Below are 26,572 nucleotides of genomic sequence, written 5' to 3'. Positions count from 1 at the left end.
ACTAAGCTTTAAAATATATAATTATATAATATAACTATTAAATTAATATAATATATTATGAAAGGATGCGACTCTTACCACGAAAATATATATATATTGAATAAACTCTAGGAAAGGATGATGGGATAGAGGATTATAAAATCATCAAGAAAATACGGCAAAAAGGATACAAATTATAGAAAAGGTCGCACATAAATGAATGACCCCCAAAAAGGGTTCATTACAGATGTAGAACTCGAGTGTGCAAACTTGGATGCAACAATTCAAAATCTTACTACAATCACAAATGATGATGTTAATAACAACATGACACATGGTGCATCTAGCACAAGTGAAACGATTCTTGGTTCAAATAATCTTGAACTTACAGTATTTGGAGGTGTTGGTGATGATGAGAAATTTTTTGTGAATCCATATGATTCTGATCCAGATTGATGAACATTGAATGATGAACTACATTTTGATTTCATAATTGTGATTATTTTATGATTTGCGTTGGAATCGTGAACATATACGTATATGATATGGTTTATTATATAATAAACTTGTTGAATTTTTCAATTTCAAATTGAATTAGAAAAATAAAATAGAACTCTCAATATCCTCAGAAATTACTTAGCTCAGATCGATGATACTCTTCTGCTGACTCAGAATGACCTGTAACAGTCCAACAATAGCATTGTATAGATCAAAACTGGAAACAGTCTTAGTTTTTGCTAAATTATCAGTTGTGTCAATACAAGAAGGCCTGCTACTACTACTATTGTTGACACATCAATCACCCTCAAAGAATGAGCCCTCTGTTGTCAAGAAGATTTTTACATATGGTGCTATTATCTTTGCAAAGACCCTTTTTGTAAGTTATTTTAATTCTTCGACAAATTCTCAGCCACCACTCCTTTTTCATTTAATTTCCACTAACAAACCTAAACACTATTCCTACAATTGGAGGGTGAGGATTAGCACAAAGGGATGGTCCAGATTTTAGTCTTATCATTAATGTTTGCATTAGGCAATCACATGGATGAAAAATGGAAACATTAAAAACTTAGAACATTGGCGCAAATGAGGGAGGCCGGCATTACCTTTTTGAAAGATATGGGCATAAAATAATTTCTAAAGGCACTTTCCAAGATAAATATTAACACTCCCTCTTACCAGGGAAAGCATGCTTCACCACTCCTAATTTGTCCCTGAAAAACACATACTTACCTCTTTGTAAAAATATATGCAACCTACTCCTCAATGGATGTGTACTCAAGGTCAACTGGTACTATCTGAACCCAATCTTGAATGAAGTGATACATTATCTCAATATGCTTTTCCATATAAGGAAACATTGGATTCTCTGAGAGTTCAATGCAACTTTGATTATCACTTTATATTATCATAAGCCTCAGCTCCTTATCAAATAAACCAACCAGTAACTTACAAAGCCAAATAGCCTCACAACTATCCTGACTTGCTGCAATATAATCAGACTCAACAAAACTCAAAACCACTTATAAATTTCTGTCTGAACCAAGACAGAACTGTTGAGAGCAACCCAAAACAACATGCTTTCTTGTCAATAGGAGTCAGACATCCTTATAACTCCCCCCTTAGAACTGTGATTGACCCACACTGCATTGCTCAATCTAAGTTCGTATAACCAACCAATCTAACTCCATCACCCTCGACATAATTCAATCCATAACCCACACTGCCTGCTCAGTACGTCTAAATGTGTTTTGTTGCAACCCAATGCACTCTCATAGGCTCCATCATGTACTGACTTGGAATGTTTATAGAAAAACAAATGTCTAGTGTAGTGTTGACCAAGTACATCACAAAGGCAATCAGCTGACGATACAATGTGGGGCACACCAACTCTAACTCTGAAGCACTCATCTTCTTCTAGTTGGTGGTCACAGGTGCAGACATGGGCCTGTAGTCCTCCATATGAAATCTCCTTAGAAAGATGTGCCCATCCTCTTCCCAAACCACCAATCCTGAGAATTAATGCATCAATCTGCTCTCCATCTCAAACTCCAAAGCAAGATCCTTCTTGCAACTAGCTATGAGACCAACTCCTCCTATACTGTGAGAGTCATCAACATAAAGTACCAAAATGAGTGGATCATCCACAAACACTATCTAGTAGAGATACGAATCTACGTCAATCTTCTTGAAGCCAATCTGCTGCAAATAACAATCAATCCTATCAGAGCAAGCCTCATACCATATAGTGCCTTCCTCATACAACACACATGAGACTATCAAACTACTTAAATCCCTATGGTTGCTCAATGTATACCTCCTCTATGAAACTATTCAAAAAAATATCTTCACATCCATCTAATGAACAATGGCTATGACCTTGCATATGGAAGTCTGAAGTATATCTTACTACTAGAGCAAAATTCAAACCATAATTAATTCCCTCCATTTAAGAAACTGAAATCTGCAAACAGTGTGCATGAGATTTGTTTGGGTGAATTAGTTAGTTGGAGGTAAGACCAAAAGTGCCTTGTATTGGGTTGAGGATCTTACAGCTTTTAATGCCAAAATCAAGCAAACCCATAATGTGTCATGTCCCCTCTTTTAGCTCAGTCTAGCAGAGACATGTGAGTCAACTCATTATGGGGTCTTGTAGGCTGACAGGGTTGGATAAAGACCCAGTACCGTTATTCAGTGTTGGGAACTTGATGTTCTGGCAGTTATTGATCAATTGGGAGATGTTCCTTGTTTTTAGGAGGCAGTTCCTACTTTTTAGGAGGTCTGATCTTGCCTAGGGTTGGGTCTCCATGAGATTACTCTTTGGGTTCAGTTTCAGAGGGATAGGGCTTGTTTCCTAAATTTTAGGAGCATCCCAAGATTTTAGGGATGAGACTGCTAGTGGATCCTTGATTTCCGACTTCAATCACAGACAGGTGACAGGACGATTTTATGGTTTGTGATGTCAGTTGAGCATTTTGTGGCTATTTGGGTTATATTTTTAATATTTTCTAAGTGTTTAATAATTAAATAAGGCTAAGTTATAGCCATTTTGGAGCAATAAGGGGTTTTTGGCCTCATTTTGGAGTAATTAGGGGTTTATGGCCTCATCTAGATTGCTTATACCTTGGTGTAATAGCTCGTTGGAAAGGTCTTGAACTTTTCTAAATATTTCTCTTTTGACTCAGAGCATTTCGATGAATGAATTTCTTTCTATTGGGAAAAAGGTCATTTTTTGGATACTTGACCACTTCAAAAATGAGAAATATATTATTTTATAACCCAACGCCACATGGGGACACTTTTAGGGTTCGAGCTAAGTTTGGTGGTTTATAAGGAGGTAAAAACAAAGTTCGAAGGCATTATTGACATATTACGTTTTGGATTTGGGTTTTGGGCTCTAATTGAGCTTTCAGCATTTGGGACGCCAAACCCTCTTGCTTTGCCTGTTTGGGATGTAGCCCCCAAAACAGTAGCTTGGATTCTTAGCAGTCAAAAGCATCTTGGAGATTGTGCATTGTTTCTTCAGGGGAACGCAATTTTGAGTCAAAGTTTCAACTGGGGTTTGGACATTTTATCCACGTGTGGACACTTTGCAACTGTACGGCCGTGCCTGGTAGCCATATTTTTTCCCATGTGCAGCACTTGAAGAGCTAGAATCTGGTCGTAACTTCTTTTTGGGCTCATATTTCTCATTCATGCCTTTAGGTTGGCTTTGTCCTTGGTTGTATTCATCTAGATATGATTAAAAATCTTCATCTAAATTTTTTATTAGGCGTATATTCATGAAAATCTGCTTGAAGTGACTTTGTTTTAAATATATTCGGAATACATTTTCAAAACTGGTTCATGTTATTGTACTTCTGTTATTACTTATTGAAAATCATCAAAAATACAAAACAATCAAACCCTTCTGCAACTTTTGTCTAGCTCTGCAAGAAAATTTTAATAAACAGGGAAAACAAATTTAAAAATATAAATTTACAGTAGATTAGCAGAAGAGATCCATCAGGGATCTTTCAGTGGTATCAGAGCTTACATGCTACTAGCCTGTAGGGTTTGAGAGAAATTGTCACAACAGATTTCAGCAAAAGTCTCAATAATTCATTTCAACATCTGGGTACTAGAAAACAAATTTAAAAATATAAATTTATAGCAGATTAGCAGAAGAGATCCATCAGGGATCTTTCAGTGGTATTAGAGCTACATCCTGCCAGCCTATAGGGCTTGTGAGAAATTGTCACAACAGATTTCAGCAAAAGTCTCGATAATTACAAATTTAAAAATATAAATTTACAGCAAATTAGCAAAAGAGATCCATCAAGGATCTTTTAGTGGTATCAGAGCTTACATCCTGCCAGCCTGTAGGGTTTGTGAGAAATTGTCACAACAGATTTCAGAAAAAGTCTCGATAATTCATTTCAGCATCTGGGTACTAGCTAAAAAGTTTTGATAATTCATTTCAGCATCTGAGTAATGGCTAAAAAGTTTTGATAATTCATTTTGGCATCTGGGTATTGGATAAAAAGTTTTGATAATTCATTTTGACATCTGGGTGCTGGCTAGAAAGTTTTGATAATTCATTTTGGCAAGGGTTTGGAATAAACCAGGAACCTACCATGGCTAGAAATAAAAATGGGTGCTCTAAGGATTCATCTTCGTTAACAAACACAAGTAAGATGCCTCTTGCCAAGACATTCAATGTTGTAGTTATGAACAGCTACCATCAGTACTATTCTCTTCCTAAAGAGATATGCAACCTCCTTTCCTTTACAGAATTTATAGGTGTACCCGAAGCAGATGATAACTAGGTATCTACAAGCTCTTTTCAGCAGCAAAAAAAGAAAGAAATATTAAATGATAATAAAGAAGCCATTAGTCACAAATTGGAAGAGATTATAATCAGGGGACAAACCATTAGAGATGTTGGAAATGTGACACCAAGGTGTGAGGCCTATTCTGATATTGGCAACAGCAGTTCAAATCATGAGGTAACATTTATTTCAAATGGAGGTAATGATGTTGATGATGGTATTCAACTTAAGAATGGAACAGCAAGTAATACAGAGGGTCAAGATTATTTTGGTGAGTTTGCACAAGAGAGTAATCTGGACACAGGCATTTCAGAGGCATTGGGTGATGAGACTTCATGTCATGATGAGACTGATTTCTTAGACCATACCCTAGAAATCAGAGTAGTGTGTACTCATAGTGACACTGGATCCCAAGATCGTGATTCGGTTGTATGTGCAGACACATAGGGAGCTGATGAGAGTGAGCATAGCGTGGTGATAGCAATTTCATCATTGATAAAGGAGGTGGTCTTAGAGGTACAAAGTTGCAGTACTATAAATGAAGATACATGCATTAGTGAATGGATACCGGATACTCCTTACAGCATTGTACATGACTCCGACACAATATTCTACCATAGCGCAAATTCAGAGGTAGTACACATTCCTGAGAACTATCATTTTCAGACTCCTCATCGCTTGATTAGACAACTCAAGGTTGATGACAGGAGGGTAGACATAGTGGTTGAGCACTTTGATGTCACTCGACAGATGTTATCTACACTTAGTTGGAGTGCTCTTATGACTGATAAGCAGGATAGTGGAGGCTTTTCCATGACAGATTTCCATGCTCTTCATAAGGCTATGGGGATATTGAAGCAAGACTTATACTATCCGTGTTGTGTGTTGTCCTGTATTTTGTCACCACAAAATGTAACAGTACAAAACTTTTTCAAGTTTAGTTTCACATTTCTCTAAGTTTAGTTCGTTATTTAATTGGTTAGTATTGATCAACCAATTAATATCAATTGATATAATGAATCATTTTACTAAAAGCCTTCGTCAAGTATTTTTCGTTTTTCTTGTTGTCAAGCCTTCGCTTGATTTTTGAAGCCTTCACAGTCCATTCTTTTCTTTTGAGTTTGCATTTGTTTGTTTTTAGTCTTTTGGTTTTGCTCATGTCATGCCTTTCATTTTCCCCTTCGATTCGGTCTAACCTAGAGGTCAATCGGAGTTGTCAGTCAAGAGTTATGGTCATTTTAGTGCCCAAAAAGTGGACCTTTTTTATGCAACAGCACGAATTAAAAAAATGATATTATATTTTCATTTTACTTTTTCAACAATATAACATTTAATCGCTTTTTGTTATGTTTTAAAGTTACTTTTCATTTAAATTTATAACTTAAAGTGACTATAGTGCACTTTATGTTATAATTTTAAGTTGACTTACTTTTTAATTTTTCACTTAAAGTGACTATAGAACTATACAGTTACTTTTTAAATTTTTTATTTTTAAATCAAATACTTTTATAAATGTCACTTTAACTTAATGTTTATGAATTATATTGATTAATATGATGCATAAATGTTATTTTTAACCCATATTGATGACATTTTTATAAAAATAAGTGAAATACATAACTTAAAAGCCTTAAAGTGGACTTTTTATGTGCATATGCATGTTAAAAACTATGAAAAGTGAAAACTTTTCATGCTATTGCACATAAAAACTCACTTTGAGGACATTTTTCATACCATTACATCAAAAGCTTGTAAAAGTGGACCTTTTTGATGCAATGACATGAAAAGTTGAGTTTTTATGCTTGTGCACCAAAAAGGTGAGACATTTTAAAATATGTAAGTGATTCCACAAAGTGAGATTTTAGAGTCTTACACATTTTAAAATATGCAATGAGTCTCAAAAAGTGAGATTATGTCTCAAGACATTTTAAAACATGCAATGGACTCTAAAAGGTCCTATTTTGCCTTCCAACATGTTTTAAAATATGTAATGAACATAAAAATGTCTTATTGTGTGAAGAAAACATGTTCTTACTCCAAAAACCTCCAATTTTGATCATAACTCTTGATTTTCTCCATGGATTTGGATGAAATCACTTGCATTCAAAACATTTAGGAGTGGTGATCATTTTTCCCTCATCAAAAATCAGTTTATTGCACCCAAAAATGTGTTTAAAACTCCCAATTTAGGGCACAAGTTTGCATAAAACTCCATAAATCTTCAAATTTGGAACACGTTTTTGCTTGGAATCAAGTCGTTTTGGCCTTATTTGTTAATTACATTGCATTGTGATCACACGTTTTTTTCCAAAACGTCTCAAGATCTTGAAATTTTCAAAACATTGGAAAAGAGAGAGGATCTAGGGCATGTTTTGATATCTTGCACAATAATCTCCTTGTTTGCTGCCCTTCATCATTCGAATTTTGAAGATTGGAAAAGTTCTCACCATTTTTGAAGAAGATTTCAAACAAAATGGCATATTTTCCTTCATTTTTGGCACATATTTTTCATGTAAGTGGACCTCTTCTTTCTTGCATTTTAATTCATGCTTATCCTTGCTGATTTTATGCATGAAATCGTTGAATGTATGCCATTTGTTAAAATCTTTGCCTTAGAATGTGCATTTTTCCTTTAAACATGAACTTCTTCTTCATTTTGATGTCTTTGATTCTTTCCCAAGTTCCAAATTCGATTTTCATCTTTGAAATGCATTGCATCTTGGCATGTTTTGAGTTGTTTTCAAAGGTATGTTTTTTCTTTTGTTTTGGTTTTGTGTGCTTGTTTTTCGATTTTTCTCCATTTGGAGAAATTGCAAGTTTTTTCCCAAAAAATTGTTTTTCCTTCATTACATGCAAAAGCATTATCATTTTTCACATTCCGTTTCCATGTCATTACATCTCACATTTCATTTGACAAATGCGATTACATGTTTTTCACTCCATTCGCCATCTACATATGCATGTAATCCCATTTTCCACTTCCGTTTTCACCCATCCCATTTTCCACTTCCATTTTCGCCTCTCCATATGCATTCGTGCCTCTACGAGCAAATACATGCTTTCCCATGTTTTCGCATCTTTCCATGCTTTCCATCTCATCCTTTATCCCTTGTTACATGTTGTATTTACATGTAATCCATTTTCCATGCAATGACATCTTGAAAGCCCAAGTCACATTTTGGAAATCAGCAATCTCCATTTGCACGCATTCCCATGCGTCAAGCACTTTATAGCAAAAAAAAAAAGAAAGAAAGTTAAAGGTGTTGATGGAAAGTTGTTCTGAGTATACATCCAAACATCGTCAAGAAGGTTTTCAAAGTGTCAAAGACTCCAATTTGTGTCTGATCTACAAAGGAGAATTCATGACAACTTGAGTGAGAAAAGATGGATCACATCATGTTTCCACATGATAATGGACAATTCGTCAAAGAGAGTTAGAGGTTATCAAAAGACACAACACTATGATTATCAAAGTGAATGCAGTGGTACAAAGTACAGGAACTTCCAATCTTGTGATCATCTGGGATTGCATCGTCAAGTACAAGGCCCTTCAGAATTGTTCTCTTCTCTTCCGTCTTCTTTCTTCTTCTTTCATGTTTGTAGTAGGAGAAGATGCATTACATGAAAAAGTGTAATTATATGTAATGCGAATTGCATGTACATATAAAAGATGTGATGCAAGTTGCATATGCAATTGCATGTAACCCTTTAGTTTCTGTAGTTAGACTTGGTCAAAGTTGGTTGAGTTGCTCCCACTTTTTCCTCCCTCTTTTTTCTCAACTTCTTTGCCTATTTAAAGGAGTGCCCCCTCATTGTAAAATCGTCATTATCTTTTGTGCAAGATAACTCTGGAGAAATTGTGCCAGGATAACTTTGTTTCTGTAAGCACTATTTTGAGAGAAAGTGAATACAAAGGAGCATTTGAGACTTAACTCTGATTAAGTAAGATTGTTATTTGAATGAATTGTAAGCTTCGTCTATGATTCATCCAAGTTGTCTTTGATTCATATTGTCTTGTGTTATTGGTAATTGCTCTAGTGAATTGAATTGAAAAGAGTTAAGAAACAACTGAAACCAGAGCTTTGACCAGGAGCAATTGTGAAAGTGTATAGCTAGAAGCTTTGTCTGTAGGTTATATTTTCTTCTTAATTTTCAAAATAGTAGTATTCTTACTTTTAAAAGTCTTTGTGCCCTAATTGTAAAGTTTTTTCTATATAGAAATACAACCGGACTTAGAGCCAAACCGGTACATTTTTAGCTAGCCTTTGAGTTAGTGAAGGTTTATCGATATCACTGTTTTCAACTCTTGATAGAAGTGTAGTTAGAGATTCACCTTGCCCATTACTCGCTCCATGAGTAAGTGGATTCTTTCTTGAAAGTTAAGAAGAAAGAATATTGGTAACACCATTTTATAAAATCTTTCAACTTCTTGCTTACCTTGAGTTGATCCAAAGAATGGTGAGAAAGGGGAGCCTTCCTTTTAAGGTAGGAGTGACTCTTTCTCACACGCTGTGGCTGGTCATCCTATTTTGCGACTGGATTTTCACCCAAAACTGTCGGTTGCAAAATATCCACCCAACATTGTGATAGTATGCTCGCATCTTCAGAAGATACAGTTATTGACTGTAGGCAACTAACTCAGCAATTTGGGAGGATTGGTTGGTGGGACCAGCAAACAATCCAGCATTATGTCAAGCAGTTTCCAACATGGGCTATCACATCTATATCACAGAGACTTCATCCAAGATCATGGTTACAGGATGATGTGGGTATTAGCAGACATGATGCTTTGGACAATTATTAATTTTGTGGTGGTATCACACTAGTTGCAGAGAGATATTGCATGATAGAGGTTTCTAGTTATCTCTGTTTATACCCGATGGATGGGTGTTGGTTCAGATGGTGTTGGAATCCGGGTATTGTTTTGTTTGACGCCTTGTCTTACAGGGATTTCAGTATGTTACCGCTTTGGTTGTGGGAACACTCTCATCCAGTGTGGGGTCCTGGTATTATCCTATGCAGTGCATTTGATTGGGTGATCCTTGATGTGTTGCTTCATTTCACACACCTAGGAGTGTGTATCAAAGTGGCGCAACAAGAGTTTGTTTATTGCTTGTGGGCAAGCATCTCCGAGAGGGGAGGACTATCATGTCCTCTTTTTTAGCTCAATCTAGCAGAGACATGAGTCAGCTTATTATGGGTTCTTGTAGGCTAACAGGGTTGGATAGAGACCCAGTATGGTTATTCAGTGTTGGGGACTTGATGTTCTGGCAGTTATTGATTAGTTGGGAGACATTCCTTGTTTTTACGAGGCAGTTCCTACATTTTAGGAGGTATGATCTTGCCTAGGGTTGGGTCTCCATGAGATTACTCTTTGGATTCAATTTCAGAGGGATAGGGCTTGTTTTCTAAATTTTAGGAGCATCCATAGATTTTAGGGATGAGACTACCAGTGGATCCTTGATTTCCGACTTCAGTCACAGACAGGTGAGAGGACGATTTTATGGTTTGTGATGTCAGTTAGGCATTTTGTGGCTATTTGGGTTATATTTTTAATATTTCCTAAGTTAGCGTTTAATAATTAAATAAGGCTAAGTTATAGCCATTTTGGGGTAATAAGGGGTTTTTGGCCTCATCTAGATTGCTTATACCTTGGTGTAATAGCTCGTTGGAAAAGTCTTGAACTTTTCTAAATATTTCTCTTTTGACTCAGAGCATTTCGGTGAATGGATTTCTTTCTATTGGGAAAAAAGTCATTTTCTGGATACTTGACCACTTTAAAAATGAGAAATATATTATTTTATAACCTAACGCCACATGGGGACACTTTTAGGGTTCGAGCTAAGTTTGGTGGGTTATAAGGAGGTAAAGACAAAGTTCGAAGGCATTATTGACATATTACATATTGGATTTGGGTTTTGGGCTCTGATTGAGCTTTCAGCATTTGGGACGCCAAACCCTCTTGCTTTGCCTGTTTGGGATGTAGCCCCCAAAACAGTGGTTTGGATTCTTAGTAGTCAAAAGCATCTTGGAGATTGTGCATTGTTTCTTTAGGGGAACGCAGTTTTGAGTCTGAGTTTTAGCTGGGGTTTGGACATTTTATCCACGTGTGGACACTTTGCAGCTATACGACTGTGCTTGGCAGCCATATTCTTTCCCATGTGCAGCACTTGAAGAGCTGGAATCTGGCCGTAACTTCTTTCTGGGCTCATATTTCTCATTCACACCTTCAAGTTGGCTTTGTCCTTGGTTGTATTCATCTAGATATGATTATAAATCTTCATCTAGTTATTTATTAGGCGTATATTCAGGAAAATCTGCTTGAAGCAACTTTGTTTTAAATATATTCGGAATACATTTTCGGAACTGGTTCATGTTATTGTATTTCTGTTATTACTTATTGAAAATCATAAAAAATACAAAACAATCAAACCCTTCTGCAACTTTTGTCTAGCTCTGCAAGAAAATTTTAATAAACAGGGCAAACAAATTTAAAAATATAAATTTACAGCAGATTAGTAGAAGAGATCCATCAGGGATCTTTCATAATGTGAGCACGAGTTTAGTTGTCACAGTGATAGTAGATGAAGATGAAAGCCATCTCATTAACCTCTCAACATTCCTTTGTAAATTATAATATCTAAAGGGCATTTGTCACCTTAAATTTTTAAGATGGATTTAAATGAAGTGATCAATCTGTAGCAATACAGGTGACCTATAAAATGCTGCACATGTATGACCTATTCAAAAATAGGGGCATCCACCTCTAACCTTGATAATGAAAGAAAATGCTAACAGAAAGAAAGTGATACCTTCTCAAATATCAACATCAACAACACTTAAAACATCGTCAAGCTTCACTTACATGGGACGGTAAAGACAACAGACCCTGACATCATGCAGAACATAGAAAGAAAAATCAGACTCGGCAGTCAGAATTTCTGACTTGGACTCAAAAGTCTAGGACACAGCAAAACTCAGCTGAAAATATGCATAATTACACACAAAAAATACAAATTGGTGCATAAGAAACACAAAAAATGAATTTAATGAACGAGAAGGTCTTAAAATTTTGCACTTGCCCAAGACAAGAATGAAAATAACTTTAAAAAATTGGTTTCGAAACCCCTGTCGCAGTTTTCCTTCAGAAGGTTAGTCCAAGTCTGTATCTCACAAGTCAACAAGACTCAACCTGGGAGTTCTCAGCAAATCTCTAGCCAAACAAACTAACTTGTTCTCACATGTCAGGTGAACACTTGAAGAGATTTCCAACTTTTATGTGGAATATTGTCATTTGCCTCAATTCCTAATTGGTGGAAACACACCCTCAGTGAGTTAAGGGGAATTGTTTGACCATGCAACCAATAATTAAGACATTAAACTATACAAATATTAAGAAAAAAAAATATTAAGAAAATCAACAAAAACCATTGCCCCTTTCATGAGAGCTCGTGAAGAAGATTTAGGCAGATCAATGTTTGTAAATATTAGATATGCACAGCCAGAAGCGAATACCTTGACCTATTGTGCTTACTGATTTCCACATGTCTGTACCCCCATTTCCAGTTTCCCAATAATCAATACATTTATTGGACATTTGATATCAAAAAAATAATGTTAGAAAGTATTGACCATTCACATTAAAAAGTTCCAACAATAATAATTAAAATGCAATAACAATTATGAGAATTATGTGTGAGCAGTGTAGACATGCAAACCCAAGAGACTAAACAAATATGTCAACTGTCCTCACCTTATTATATACAGGTTGAGGAACTTCAACTCCAAGTTTTATCTTACATGCCTCATTTATGTCCACCTTGCGAATGGCTGCACCAGGACCCTTGGTACGAAGGAGTGCAATAACCACATTCCTGCATGAAAGCAATGCATTAGTACACAAAGGCAATAATCCTGCATTCAAGTGATATACAAGATAGGAATAGTGAATATTCAAGACTAACCTGAAAGGATCTAAATCCTTGTTCCCCAAAGAAGATAAGAAGTATACACTATTAATATTTGTAGCAACCTGATCAATGACACTTTTTAACTCAGGCTCAGGTGCAGATGCCCCCTTTGAAGCAGCTACAGCAGCTGCAATTGCCTTTGGATTTAATTTTTGGGCAGACAACTTTTCTTTAGCCAAATTTTGTAAAGATTGGCGAATTTGTAACAAGCTGTGCACATGAAATTACTTTTTTTGTCAATTATAATATTCACGCAACATAACCAGTAACTTTTACAACAAAAGATTCTCAAATAACAAAATGTCAATACAAAAAATGAGAACACAGAGCTCCGAAAAGTTGAATATACCATGTTTAAAATGTAACTCACACTATTCATTTTTTACCTCTATACATACAAGCTGTAAGGAAATAGACCTATCAGTCAAAATTGGAAATGATAAATGCAAAGACAATCTTATTTTAAAGTTTGGAAGATGAAAGTTACGTGCAAACGCGATTGGTTAATATTTCACGCAAAGCTCCAGGAAGAGCAGCTCGAGTTTCTTCAGCCATTGTCCTCACAGAGAGATCTCCATTCCCCACAACCCTACTTGCAACTTGACCACTGTCAGCAACTTTTGCTGACTTAGTTCCTTGGTATGCACCATTAATGCTTGGTTTCATTGAACCCATGCTTCCAGCTGTACCTTTATCTGAATTTTGTAGAGAAACATCTGCAGACTTCAACTTATCCCTATTTCCCATTGCAACATTCAGTGCTGCATTCCTAATACCATCTTCATTCTCTGACCATCTCTGATTTTGTTCCTTCACAATATTTTGGTGGCTCTTTATAAAGGACCTATCAGTAGATTCTTGAAATTCCCAGCCACCGGTCGCAGGTCTCTGTATAGCCAATGATACTAATACTTCTCTTAATGTTTCTTTGGGAACATTTAGTTCTTCCAGTTGCTCATACCGCACTAAACGATTCTTATTGAACAAGAGAAGAATATAATCCCTAACTTTGCATATTTCTCCATTGTAACGCAGAGGACTGGCTGGTACCCAGCATCCTTGAACAAGAAGTGTGTATTGCTGCAGAACATCGAGTACTTCTTGCTCTGTTGAACCAGCAGGGGCAAGCCGCATGAGTCGTTCAAACTGAAGAACTTGAACACGTCCCTGACACATAAAACACAGGAGAATGAACAAATCCAGCAATTCTTGGATGAACGTTTTTTGAAAAATACAGAGCAAATATAACTCAAATCTTTTTCATAGATTCAGGAACTTACATTTTTTCTTTCAATTTAAATCGCTACTCCTTTTCATCACTATAAGGGCTTTTATTAACAGTTCAATCAGGATAGAAAACCTAAAATTGCTCTACATTGAAGGGAAAAATTCCTATATATATGATCGGTGAGGCAAGGGATACAACGAGAAAATTGTTTACATACAGATAGAAAATGAATGCCACATATAGCATATATACTAGTTGTCAGTTTATCAATGTATTCAGCTCTCAATATGTGTAAGGAACAATAGTTCAATAGTTAACATCAAAATGATTGGCCATACCATCGGCAGATTTGGATTATTTGCTAAAATTGCTTCTGGTAAAATACATTGTAAGTGTAACAATACAGATGATGAATGAACAGACCCAACACGGGCAACAAGTACATTGTTCCACTACTGATGATTAACAATTCACTTAATTTTTTATTTTAGATGAATACAAGCTAAGTGGAAAATATAACTGTTTTAAAAATTTTACCTGTGCATGCAATTGCTATCCATGATTTTGATTAGTTCCTACTGGCTTTAGCATCCTGTCTGTAGATATATTTAACCAGCACATTGAAATTCATTGAAAAAAATTAATGCCCTTTAAAACATCGGATTCTGGAACTTTTTTAGAATACAGAGTTCATCTTTTGAAATTTGTATTTCAGTCATTTGCTCAGGGATAAAATGTGAGAAAAGAAAGGTTATATATATATATATATATATATATATATATATATATATATATATATATATATATATATGAGTCAGAGACTGACCAATAAAAGAAGGGCACTTTAACATAACAGTACTTTGTAAAGAGTCTAATTAGTAATACACTCCATGAAAAGATCAAGTGACAGTAATGATAGAATAATGTTAAAAAAACCTAAATGCTAGTGACAATTAGTTACTCTTCTCTAACTTCTGATTTTAATCTAACAACCCAATATATTATTTCTCCTCTTATTGTATGGTTAATAATTGGGATAAGAGCAATGGTGGTGGTACGCCAGAAGAAAGGGAGAAATTTAGGCCACCAGGATCTCATGGTTTGGAGATGCCTCCAGAGCCAGTGGGTGGTGTGGTCCAGAGTCTGTGCACGTGTACAGAGGATGTTGCGAGAATTTCAAAACAAGCTCCACTGAACTGGTAGGAGACTGCCCAGATGGAAGACAGATGGCACACAAAAGATAGGATTTCAAGAAAAAACTCCTTCGATATGGTCCTTTTGTCCCATTCTAAAAGTGGTACTGATTTAAATACTTAATTTATGTGTTTTGGAGCTTTGGGGTATTCTGTCTTTTGCAATCTTTTAATGGATCCTTCTGGTGTACTTTCTCGAGATGGTGACACCCGTGGTTGTTATCACCCTTGGTCTGGGTCAAGTTTTTTCCAGTTAATGAAACAACTATTAATGATCAAAATATAATATTTGGGATAAGTATTTTGGAATTAAAGTAGGGCCTCTCAAAGACTTCCAAACCATAAAAACAGTCTGCATTAATGTCTGAGGATATGAAGAGCTTTTGCTAAGACAGACTCTTATAGTCTAATAGGGTTTTGTAAATTGTGAGGCTTTATATGGGTCTAAAGTTAACAGGGTTCCATTGACCAGAGCAGCACTTTGGCCACCACCTCTATTTTAGCTATAACTCTGGTTTCAATGACAAATTCTGTACTCTCATGGTCATCAATATTAACAACCATTTAATTTCTGCAATTATGTTCAGCATTTCTAATAGAAAGATTTCTAAGAATACAATAGATCAGCTCACAAGAACCTCTAATTGTTCGCATAATTCAATGATCATTGATGCCTCTAAGGGATTGACTCATTTTGTGCTTTGAAAACCACCCTTCTCATCAGAGATATAAATAAACATGACTATATGTCTAGTACCTCCATAATAACAGCACAAATAAAATGTGGCAGAAATGAACCATTTCAATACCCAAAAGTTCCATCCATTTTTCTGCATTTACCTTGTTCAAGGACATTACATATGTCCTGAATTTGAACATCAACCAATCCAAAAAAAGGAGCCAAAGAGGATACCAATAGGGATTTTTGATGTCATCATTTTCCATGGTTTCCACTAAACACGTAATCCAGAGATTTGCCAATATCGGAGACATTACGAATTCAACATCCTTACTAGGTCCTTGGAATATTTCATAATCCTAATTCATCTGCATCTTACAACAAAAATGCAGGTACTCTAATCTATACACAACTAATGATCACTTGTAAATTGTCAAGATTGGGCAATCAAGCTAAGGACATATTGTTCACTCTATCTATGTTGATAAATAGCACATTGATAGAAAATGGAAGATATCTTCTCCATGCACAGTGAAAGGTAATGTTGACAGAGAATCAGAATAAACTATATAAGGAAATAGGTATTAGGAAACCCTTGGTGTTCCCTACAAGTAATCAGAAAGCAGCATAAAGGAGTACCTTATAATAAACCGAAAAATTTGTTGTTCAGACACCAAAACAATTGCTGCAAGTCATCATTGTAACTTATCTAAGCAGCACAATTAATTTAAATAAGCTTCTAAAAATCACATTGAATAGAAAAATATACCACTATATTGGATGAAAACATCTACATGGTCACATTTAACAGAGAGCAAGAAAGATCCAATAATGCAATAGCATGATTCTTAACAACATATCTGAAAGTATATATAATCCAACCATACAATAACAAAGCGCAAGCTAATGTCAAATAGAGTTGTGTAAGCATGATGTTACCAAGATCATCCAAAAATTCCACCTATGTATCATACCAGTAGAAGTACTTCTTCAACATATGTCATTCTAGATGATACAGAAAATAATGATGCAAACACAGTTTATAATACAAAATTAAATTCACCATTAATGACGCAAATATAGTTTATAATACAAAACTAAGTTACCCATTGATGACACAAATATAGATTATAATACAAATTAAATTCACCAAAGCACAGATCAACACAGAGTGTGGTGACCCAAAACCATTTGCTGGTGCTGCAAAAAGAAACACTAACCTTTGAAAGCAACACTTCAAACCGTTGTTCTAGTGGTAATGTATCCAAGAAACTGCAGCCAAGAAATCAAGACTAGTGAATATGCTGTTAGCATAGAAGACTTGTGAAATTAACAAATCCATCAAATCTTTTCAAAGCAATCATAAATCCAAAGCTTTCCAAAATATGCTTTTTGCTCTTGAGAATATTGATTATAACTAAGTTGCCAGTTAGGGTACAGACGCAAACACCAAAACCTGGTAAGGTGTTACAGCAAATAAAAATCCTTTGGTAGGGCTACAGGCATATACATATGTAAATACATTAATACCTATATAGACACATATATGTATAGCTATGCATATATGTATATATATTTACAAATTTTACACACGTGCACTTGTGCACAGATACAATCTCTCTCTCTCTCTCTCTCTCTCTCTCTCTCTCTCTCTCTCTCTCTCTCTCTCTGTGTCTGTCTCTGTGTGTATGTCATAGTTTAATTAGAAAAAAAAAGTGAATTCTCATAATTGCCAATAAATAGGATATTTAAATACCTCATTCATAATCTGCAAAAATGAAAGTAATAAAGTCTCAAAATGTCATTATACAATGAAAATTCAAATTACAATAAATATTTAATATTCTTCATATTCTTTATCTAAATCATCAAGGTCAACATATGGTTTAATTTCATTTAAACCACAATCAATTAAATTTCTCTTCCTATTACGTGTCAAGTGTAGAAGCTGTCTCATCTATAGAGACTTCGGCAAGCTGTGCAACTGCAGTATCTATATCTGCATACTCAAGGTTTAGGTCCCAGTTGTTTGTCACAGCCTCATCATATTAAGAATTCTTATGCCCAAGAGATGAAGGTTGAAATGTATATAAGACAAACCCTCTGCTTTATTTTCATCCAAAATGGTTTTACTTGACTGAGTGCATAAAAGAGTTTGTACTCCAATTCTGCTCAGCTGAAGAACTTGCAATTTGCTGAGTTTGAATACAATATTTTGTGTTGGTTTTAAGATTTCAAAAAATATATAAATTTATATTATCATAAAGTATAATATATCGCATAAAACTAAATAGCTTTAAATGAAAAAAGATCAATACTTGGGAGATTATTTTAATTGTAAGAGGGTAAAAGTAAATGGATTTTTGACCACATATATACCACCACTCATCAGCACTTTTCCTATATTTGTCTAGAAGAGCAAGAACATAGTGACTTCTTAAAGATATAATGAGACCAAACCTGCTCAAGACAATACTTTGGTCCCCCTCTATCTCTTCTTCCTCTGTCTCCTCGCTCGCTTGTGACAAATTCATTTTTAAGAGACCATGAAACCCCCTAAGTATTCATCCATCCTAATTTCCACCTCTTCATTATGAGTAGATTGCCTTAGTTGAGATGCTTCCTCTTCTTCATCTTCCCCTGTTAGATTAAGCCCCATTAAATAATCTTGGTTTAATTATAAATGTAGAATCTCTGGTTCTTAACTTCATGGGGTCGGTCTCATTAATGTCAATATCCATTTTTACTATAATCATATAATTTGTTACAAAACAATCTTCTTACAAATCCACATATTCTCCTATCCTATTTCCTATTTTCCTAATTGTTTCCCTATTAAGCAATTCTATAGGGAGATGTAGTAACAAAATTGACCTATCTACTTTACAAAAGGCACTTTGATCTGCCTTCCCAGCCTAGTTCCATGAGACCCAGGAGATCATATTCGTAGAGATTCAATTGCAGCTCCATCTCTTCCACCTCCTCTAGTTTGAGTCACCTTGGCAGATAGCAATAGTAGCGACATCATCATCAACAACGTTACACTCCCAATGGACTATCCCTCCATTCGAGGGTTTTTCTCTATCTCCTCGACTCTTCAGTGTCCTTGGCATGGTGAGGTTACTTTCTTGCTACAAGAGATCAATCTCCACCACAGGAATCAAAACAAAATTGCTCTCTCAAAGTGAAACAGATGGTTCTCCACAATTTATTTTACACCAAATCATAATGTTGGGCTCTGATACAATATGAAGTGAAATTAAGAAGAAAGATAAATGGTCATTGTAAAAACAAAGAATTTGTATTTGCATTCGATGTAATATCTTTTACAATTAACCAGTGTAACACTAGTACTAGGGTACGTCGGAATGGGGGGACATGAGACAGGGAGGAGATGGGCCTCATTTTTGGGACGGCAGGGGGCACCTGGAAGACAGTAGCAAGTGGTGGACAAGGTAGGTAGGGGTGTTATATAGTATACGTATAGAACTTGTAATGCTAGTTATGAAATGATGTTTCAGCAGAACATACCAAATTAAATACTCAAATATATCAAAATTGCAACATTAATTAGAACAATTCAACATTCAACATGGTAACATATTACATCCCAATAATAACATTCAAAATTCAAATAGAAATTCAAATACTCATCCTAGTAGCCGCATGGTTGTGGAATGGTTGAGGTGAGGGTGCTTGGGTACTCAAGTACCCAGTGCAGGGTCATCTCTTGGATGGGTACTTCAAGGTTTGGGAGTGCAGTGCGAGTCCCCATGTTACACTGCAATTAACACTCTTGACTTTATAAGCCTTTATTCCCATGAATAACCATCTACAAGATTATGACATCTCGCAAAGTAACTTCAATCTAACTATTTATTTATTAATCTAAACTAAATTTATACTATTTAATGTAATATTCCAAAACACTACCAGCTGGATTCGTGTTTGGATCCTTGAGGATCTGAGTAGGATCATTCTGCCTGTGGACCCATGTGGATCCTAACTTATCCACAGGTAGAATCAAGGATCCTGCCTGGATCCAAGCCACAACCCGAGGATCCTCAAGGATCATAATTTCATTTTGTAATCCAGTAATTCAATGTGAATGCGTTGATTTTTTTTATAGTCGTGAAAATAAATCAATTATCAAGTATACTAGATTCATAGATCCATACTAAAATCATAGATTCATACTATGAAATGATTTAGTTTTAGAATTATGTATATTTCTCTCTTTTTTAGTGTGTGTGTGTGTGTCTATATATATACACACACACACACACACACACACACACACACACACACACACACACACACACGAATCCTCCATGAATCTTAATTGGGGAAAAAGAATCCCAAATCCGCAGATCCAACTCACAAGCCCAAATTGGATTCGTTTCACGAATCAGCAAATAAGATAAAAAACTTATTCCCAAACCATTCTAACAAGATCCTTGGAGCCATCAAGGTGCACTGCCCCAAAAAACCTGTTGACAAAACTAAGAGGAGATTGTGCTGATAAAAGTGGGGAAAAATTAAGCTCTAAGTCTAATTAGGCTCCATATAACAAGTAATGTGATAGTGCTACAAGAAAGTGGCATTGTGAATGGTGATTGAAAATATCAGTCAAATGCCTAAGAAGTTTTATAGACAACATGAAGTGCATGAGAGACACAACTATGAAGAATACATGGAGCCCATGAGAGGGAGAAAGCTAACAATAAAGACATGACTCTCATGAAATAAACAAACGTTGAAGCCTATAATACATATTGTATGTTGATTTGATGAGTGATCATTGATTTTGATTTATCAATATTAGTATGTTATAATGATGATTGTGTTCTATTATTCATGAATATTATTGAAATTTAAGATTTCCATATACATACACACACACATACATACATACATACATACATAAAAAATATAGCTGTCCCTTGCTCTAGAAAAAAATCCATCCCAAAAACCTGTTGCATTGCCCCTTGTCCTAGAAAATCAGGGTAACGTAACAAGACAACCTAAAATGATAGTGTGATTGATCACATGAACCTGGAATTGATAGCTAGATATGCAAACGTAACTTTTGTTTTATTAAAATTCTTTTGTAACCCAAAAATTTCTTCTATAAAAGGTGGTGAGTTGAGACTCCAACTAGGACCATTAAAGAGTAGATTAATCATATGTGATTTCTCTAACTAGAATGGAAATATAAATAAACACCTGATAAACTAGATCAACCCTCAAAGAAAAGGGAAATAAAATATCAAAGGCACTTATCTCTTTAACTAAACAAATCTTTTTGGTCATTGAGATTCCACATGACCATTTGGAAGCCCTTAAAATATGCAAGTTAGATCTACTAGAGTTACCAAACTGATAGGAAGCATGCATGAAAATATGCTAAATTCCTTTTATGATTTCAAATTATTCTTGTTTACATGGAAGTAATATAAGATATCCAGCACCCAATGCATAAACAAACTTCTGGAAAGTAACAGACAATAGTATTCCACCTTTTATCAACTAGGGGATATCACCCTAGATTCGGAAAAGATAACACAAAAAAAAAAATTACAAAATTAATTATACGAAGGCCAGAGGCATGAAATAAATCCCACACCTTCTTGAGAATCCTTCATTTCCATTGTCTTCATTAACTTTTGCCTCATTTGAAATGGAACTTGTCCTCCCTGGTACCAATGTATTGACATAATCATACCTGCAATGCAACAGAAAGATGTTATTTATGCATAGATTCGGTAGCAAATATTAATATGAAAACATATTTCCTTGTCAAGGTTTGTACATACGGATTCATGCTAAATGGTATTTGAAAATTTTCAGATGTAAGCATTTTCTGTCGAATTTCGCTTGTGATGGGGCTATCAATACCATGCGCTTTCAGTGGAATCCAAGGCTGCAGAATCACTGCATCAATCAGTTAAATAATCTAAGCAAATAAACATATCAGCTTATAATTTAATACAAGGCAAGAATGGTCCCTTTACTTACCAAAAATATGTTAAGATTAGCAGATAGTCAATTTGCTTGCATTTATGGATTTATGCATGTAATTGTGACTTAAATGATGCAACACGGTAAACCTATTGCTGAATAATGGTTAAATTTTATTGCAGAGCCTCACTCCATTGTTTAACTAGAGTCACATCTGGTGAGGTGTCTCTGGCGTACCCATGGTAATCATCATCATACTTTCAAAAAAGCCCACCAATCATCCTAAATGGTGTTTGATTATAAATCTAGTTAGCAGGGATGATCATTAGCCTATTTTATGACCTCCTGTAGGCTAATTGGTATTGGTAAGGGAACTTCACAGTTCTTGGAGTACACCATTTCAGTTTCTTGGTTTCCATTGATGGCACTGAGCTGTCAGCATTATTGGTTGTTACAGTGAAGCATTCAAAAGACTCCTAGGGTGTTCTCCAAACTTCTTGGAGAGCACATCTATTTCTTGTAAGTCTCTGAATTGGCACCAGTCAGCGCCCCACAGCTTCAGTTGCATCTTGGTATAATCAGATTTAGATTCTAAAGCCTTCACAATGCTTTCCACAACTCAGACATATTTAAAATATACCCTTAAGTTCTAATGTTCAATGTTAATTGTTTACTAGGTGTTGTATTTTCTATTTTTTATATAGTTGCTTTCTGTGCCCTCAGAAGTGGACACCTAGAGAAAAGTGAAGGGGACTTGCACACAAAAATCATTATAATAATTCAGAAAAGGGCTTATTTTGTGGGAAACAAATCCTTTAATATTTTCAAATTGTTCTTTTTTCCCTTCCAAGGCTGTCAGAAAGGTTCAGCGGTCTCGCTCACTAATATGTTGAGGATTATGCACATTGTTGTATTGCTGGATTGTCCTTCCTTAAATCTTTTTGAGATGACAACCCTGAACAGATTACTACTTTAAGGTTTGGAAGACAATCCCTAGCTAGTTTCAGCAGTTCTTTCAAGAATCACCATTGTGCTTTGACAGAGTTCCAGTTTCCAATGTTTTAGAATGAAAATTTTCAAAGCATTTTAATGTTGCATATTATTGGTTGTGTTTAGCATGGACTTTCAGAGGTGCTTTGGTGTGTTTGAAAATGAATCCAGTGGGTTTTTGCTGGTCATGCCATCCTCCTGGAACAGCACTTACCACTCATTTGCAGGAAAGTTGCTGATAGGAATTGAAAAGTCAATGGGGGTTGTGTTCATTGTGAATTCTATAGCTGAGTCCCTCATTCGCGCAGGATTTGGAGAACATTTGCAAGATTCAGAAATTCCTAGAAGGACCCTACCCCAAAACAGAGACTCCTGAAGCATGGCATTGGAAGCTAGCAGCAAAGCATTTCCATTTTACGGGGTTTAATTGGTTGTATGGTAGCTCCTTGGTGTTTGAAGGTGGTTTGCAGGATTTCCTGAAGTGGATTTCCTGTTGTTGGGCTCACAATTATTAAATGTTTGAATGTAATACCAAATCTGCAAACTGACTTCTCCGTGCATTTCCAGGACTGTTTGGTAGTGCTGGGTGCATCCCCTGTTGATTGCCTTTCACTGGATGCAAGTTTGGTTGCATAGAAAGAATTATTTAAGGTTTTTAAGTGACTGTTTGGACTTGCAACACATATTCTAATGAAAACAGACTTGCATTTTTGAAATATAATGTGTGGGTTCTTGTTGTGATCATTACGGATCTCATTACAAGGTATTTTCCTTTATTCTTTCCTGCTGGGTGCTAGTTTTATGCAATTTGGACAGTCTGGAAAGTGTATTTTAACTGAGCTATTTTGAACCAGCATTTACATCCGCTTTGCAACCTTAATTAACACTTATAAAAGCAGAGATATCATTGTTTCGATTTGCATGTGATCCTATACCTTGTTGATATATAAAAACAAAACTTGGAGGGTGGTCATTACAGATAATGATCACCATAACATTTTCTCTATTATGTAGTTTAAAAGATATATTAAATATTAGGGAACATTAACACAACCATTGCATTGCCTCAGTGGCTATGCATGTATAGTAGAATACACTATAAACTCGTTACCTGTCTCTTTCGAGTCAGGAGCAAGAAAATATGAAAAGATGATAGAGCTGCATTTTAAAACCCCAGAAGACATGGACCATGATCCTGATAAAATGTTCAGTAATCATAAAACTTCAGCAGAAAGATGAAGAAGCTTTAGAAAAAGACATAAAAATATTGGACAAAAGTACTTTAACCTTCCAAAAGATGAATGGAGATACAGAAAAAAAAAATATGTAGCAACCAGATGAGTGTTAGCTTTTAAGTTTATTAGAAGAGGAAATAAAATTTGTATCATTACTGCAGAAAAGCAATCTTAAGTTCCTGAATTATTTACCAACAAGTTTTTCACAGCTTCAAAAGATTTAAGTTATGTCACTGAACTTCAAGATAGAAGGAATCTATATCAATGACTGGTACACCATGGTCAGCTAATTTCTTTAGTCAATCAAGTGGCTACCTATCCAATCTCCACTGTTTAAGTCGGCAGAAATTATCCACACAAAACTGCTCCTCAAGTCCCCTCGTCGCTATAGTTCAACTTTGTATAATAACCTAATGGAATGGAGAATAACAGATTATTATCTTGATAACCCCTTTGTCAATTGGCAAGTACTGTCGAAGCTTTGCATCACGTATTACCAAAGACAGTCATTTTCAAGTAAAATAATCATCAGGTTGTTACATGTCAGAGTCTGAAATGTTTAATCCAAACTTATCTCTCCCATCTGAGACTTGCAACAAATAACACCATAGCTATTCAACAAGAGGATCTCACACAGGATCTTGTCCACAAAACCCTGTCTTTCATTTGGCAAATAATCCATTGCAAACAGCATATATTGCTTATTTAATTAGGTCTTGCCAAAATTGAACCAATTACTGACTCTGTTGGCAAAAATGGGATCAATAGCCTTAGCTTTGACCTGTATTTGTGCATGGAACTAATCATTTTTATGAAAAGTCGCACAATGCAAATAAGCTAACAGATAACTATGTAACATTAACTATTTGACTATCAAGGCAAGATGCACTTAAAACATGCAATGATGATTGAATTACACATTGTATTAATGAATGCACTCTGAAGATGGACACATTCATGAATAGAATACAAATAATCTAATAAATAACTATGTAATACAGACTATAATAATAAATACTTCAAGGCAGTATGCACTTCATCTTGCACTCTAATGAATTGCACCAAGATGCTCATTTAATAATTAAGGTGTATTCGAGGATCTTCAGCTAGGAAAGGATGCGGATCATGTTATTTAAAATCAAAAATTACATATCCTTGCTCCATTGTATTAGTATCCTCACTTCGTGAAGGAGGAAATCTTAACATAGAAAGACATTCGAGGAATCAACTACCATAGCTCCGATTTATGAAGATTTTTTTGAAGCCAAGTCATTCTGATAAGATAAAAAAAATATTTTATGTGCTGATAATCAAATCTTGAATAAGAAAGATAAAACATATATTTCTTGTTCCTTCAATAGATGAGCCCCCCAATGACCTACAAGGTATAATCCTCTTAAAAGGGCATACCTACATTCCTTGACATTGTCAAATGTACTTAACAAAATAGGATACTACAAGGCTACCTTCTGAATCCAGGAAGTGCAATATCAACTATGTCTGATGCCCTTCAAATTGTGTACGGTCCCTGTCATCTTCCAAGCCAAAATGAATAAGGCATCAGAGCCACATTAGAAATACTTTTATCTCCATCCATTTAATAAGATTTTATACGTGCAAAAAATTACAGTTACGACTTCCAGACCACAACAATAGTTAAATAAGAAATACAGTGAGAAGCTATTTGAGGGATATATATTGGCGGTATGGCTTGCAAATAATACTTCTAAGGTCCACAAGAGAAAAGCTCAATTTCCTATATATTTGTGAGCCAAAATAAGAAAATAATTGTCCGCAGGTGATTAAAAGAGTTGTTTTTTCTGTATCATATGCCCCATTCCATTCTGCAATTTGCATTTGTGGATTCCATCAACTTAAGAAATTAGTCTCCATGGTCATGGTCTATGCCTATCCATGTTGAGACTGCCAGTTAGATATGATCTTTACTGGATTACAAAATTTGCATTCCGTTATGACAATATTCATTACCATTAACAGGACTTACACCAGGTTGTGGAATCTCGATCTCAACAAAATTGGGCACATCCTTTAATAATTATAGGGATATAGTGTTTGCAAGGACAGATTTCCTGCAAGTTGACTTTCCATTGCCAAAGTTCCCCCAATGAGAACTTATTGAAACACCTAAGAGATGTAAATCCTACTCTTGCTAAAGGAAAAGTAATTGTATTAGAACTTTGCAAAAGCATTAAAAAAGACATTTAGAAAGAATCAAGAGAAATATGTCTTAAAGTTATATAGTGTAGCCATCCTTAAATCAGATGAAGACTATAGAAAGAAAACTAGTGGAAAATGAAGTCCCATGTGCATCGCTCAGCCACAATATCCAAAGAGCCATAGATTAGAAAACTCCCATAGAACCCTACCTATTGTCTTTCAAGTTTGAGCATTATGCTAAACTAAATCAGCACTAAGCCTGTGGAAAACAGAATCATTCCAAATTATTTACTGAAAAGCTCAGATCTCAGAACATGCACAGCGCCAGCAACATTTGGAAAATAAATG

General features: G+C 35.4%; 1 protein-coding gene across 2 annotated transcripts in view; it reads right to left on the bottom strand.

Moving 5' to 3' along the window:
- Positions 1-26,572, bottom strand: part of LOC149557754 (SIN-like family protein) — a 155,728-nt gene that overhangs the window by 45,149 nt on the left and 84,007 nt on the right. For both annotated transcript variants that reach the window (XM_089832272.1, XM_089832273.1), the window contains exons 7-12: positions 21,677-21,783; positions 21,487-21,585; positions 17,081-17,132; positions 13,248-13,927; positions 12,755-12,970; positions 12,544-12,664 (exon numbers count right to left, since the gene is read on the bottom strand). In XM_089832272.1, coding sequence (XP_089688398.1) covers positions 12,544-12,664; positions 12,755-12,970; positions 13,248-13,927; positions 17,081-17,132; positions 21,487-21,585; positions 21,677-21,783 — 1,275 coding nt within the window. The remainder of the gene's footprint in view (positions 1-12,543; positions 12,665-12,754; positions 12,971-13,247; positions 13,928-17,080; positions 17,133-21,486; positions 21,586-21,676; positions 21,784-26,572) is intronic.

Source organism: Cupressus sempervirens, chromosome 5 (assembly GCF_028749045.1).
Source record: "Cupressus sempervirens isolate cs-2001-9-10 chromosome 5, ASM2874904v1, whole genome shotgun sequence".
NCBI lineage: Eukaryota > Viridiplantae > Streptophyta > Pinopsida > Cupressales > Cupressaceae > Cupressus > Cupressus sempervirens.
This window is presented reverse-complemented; position numbering and strand designations above follow the sequence as displayed.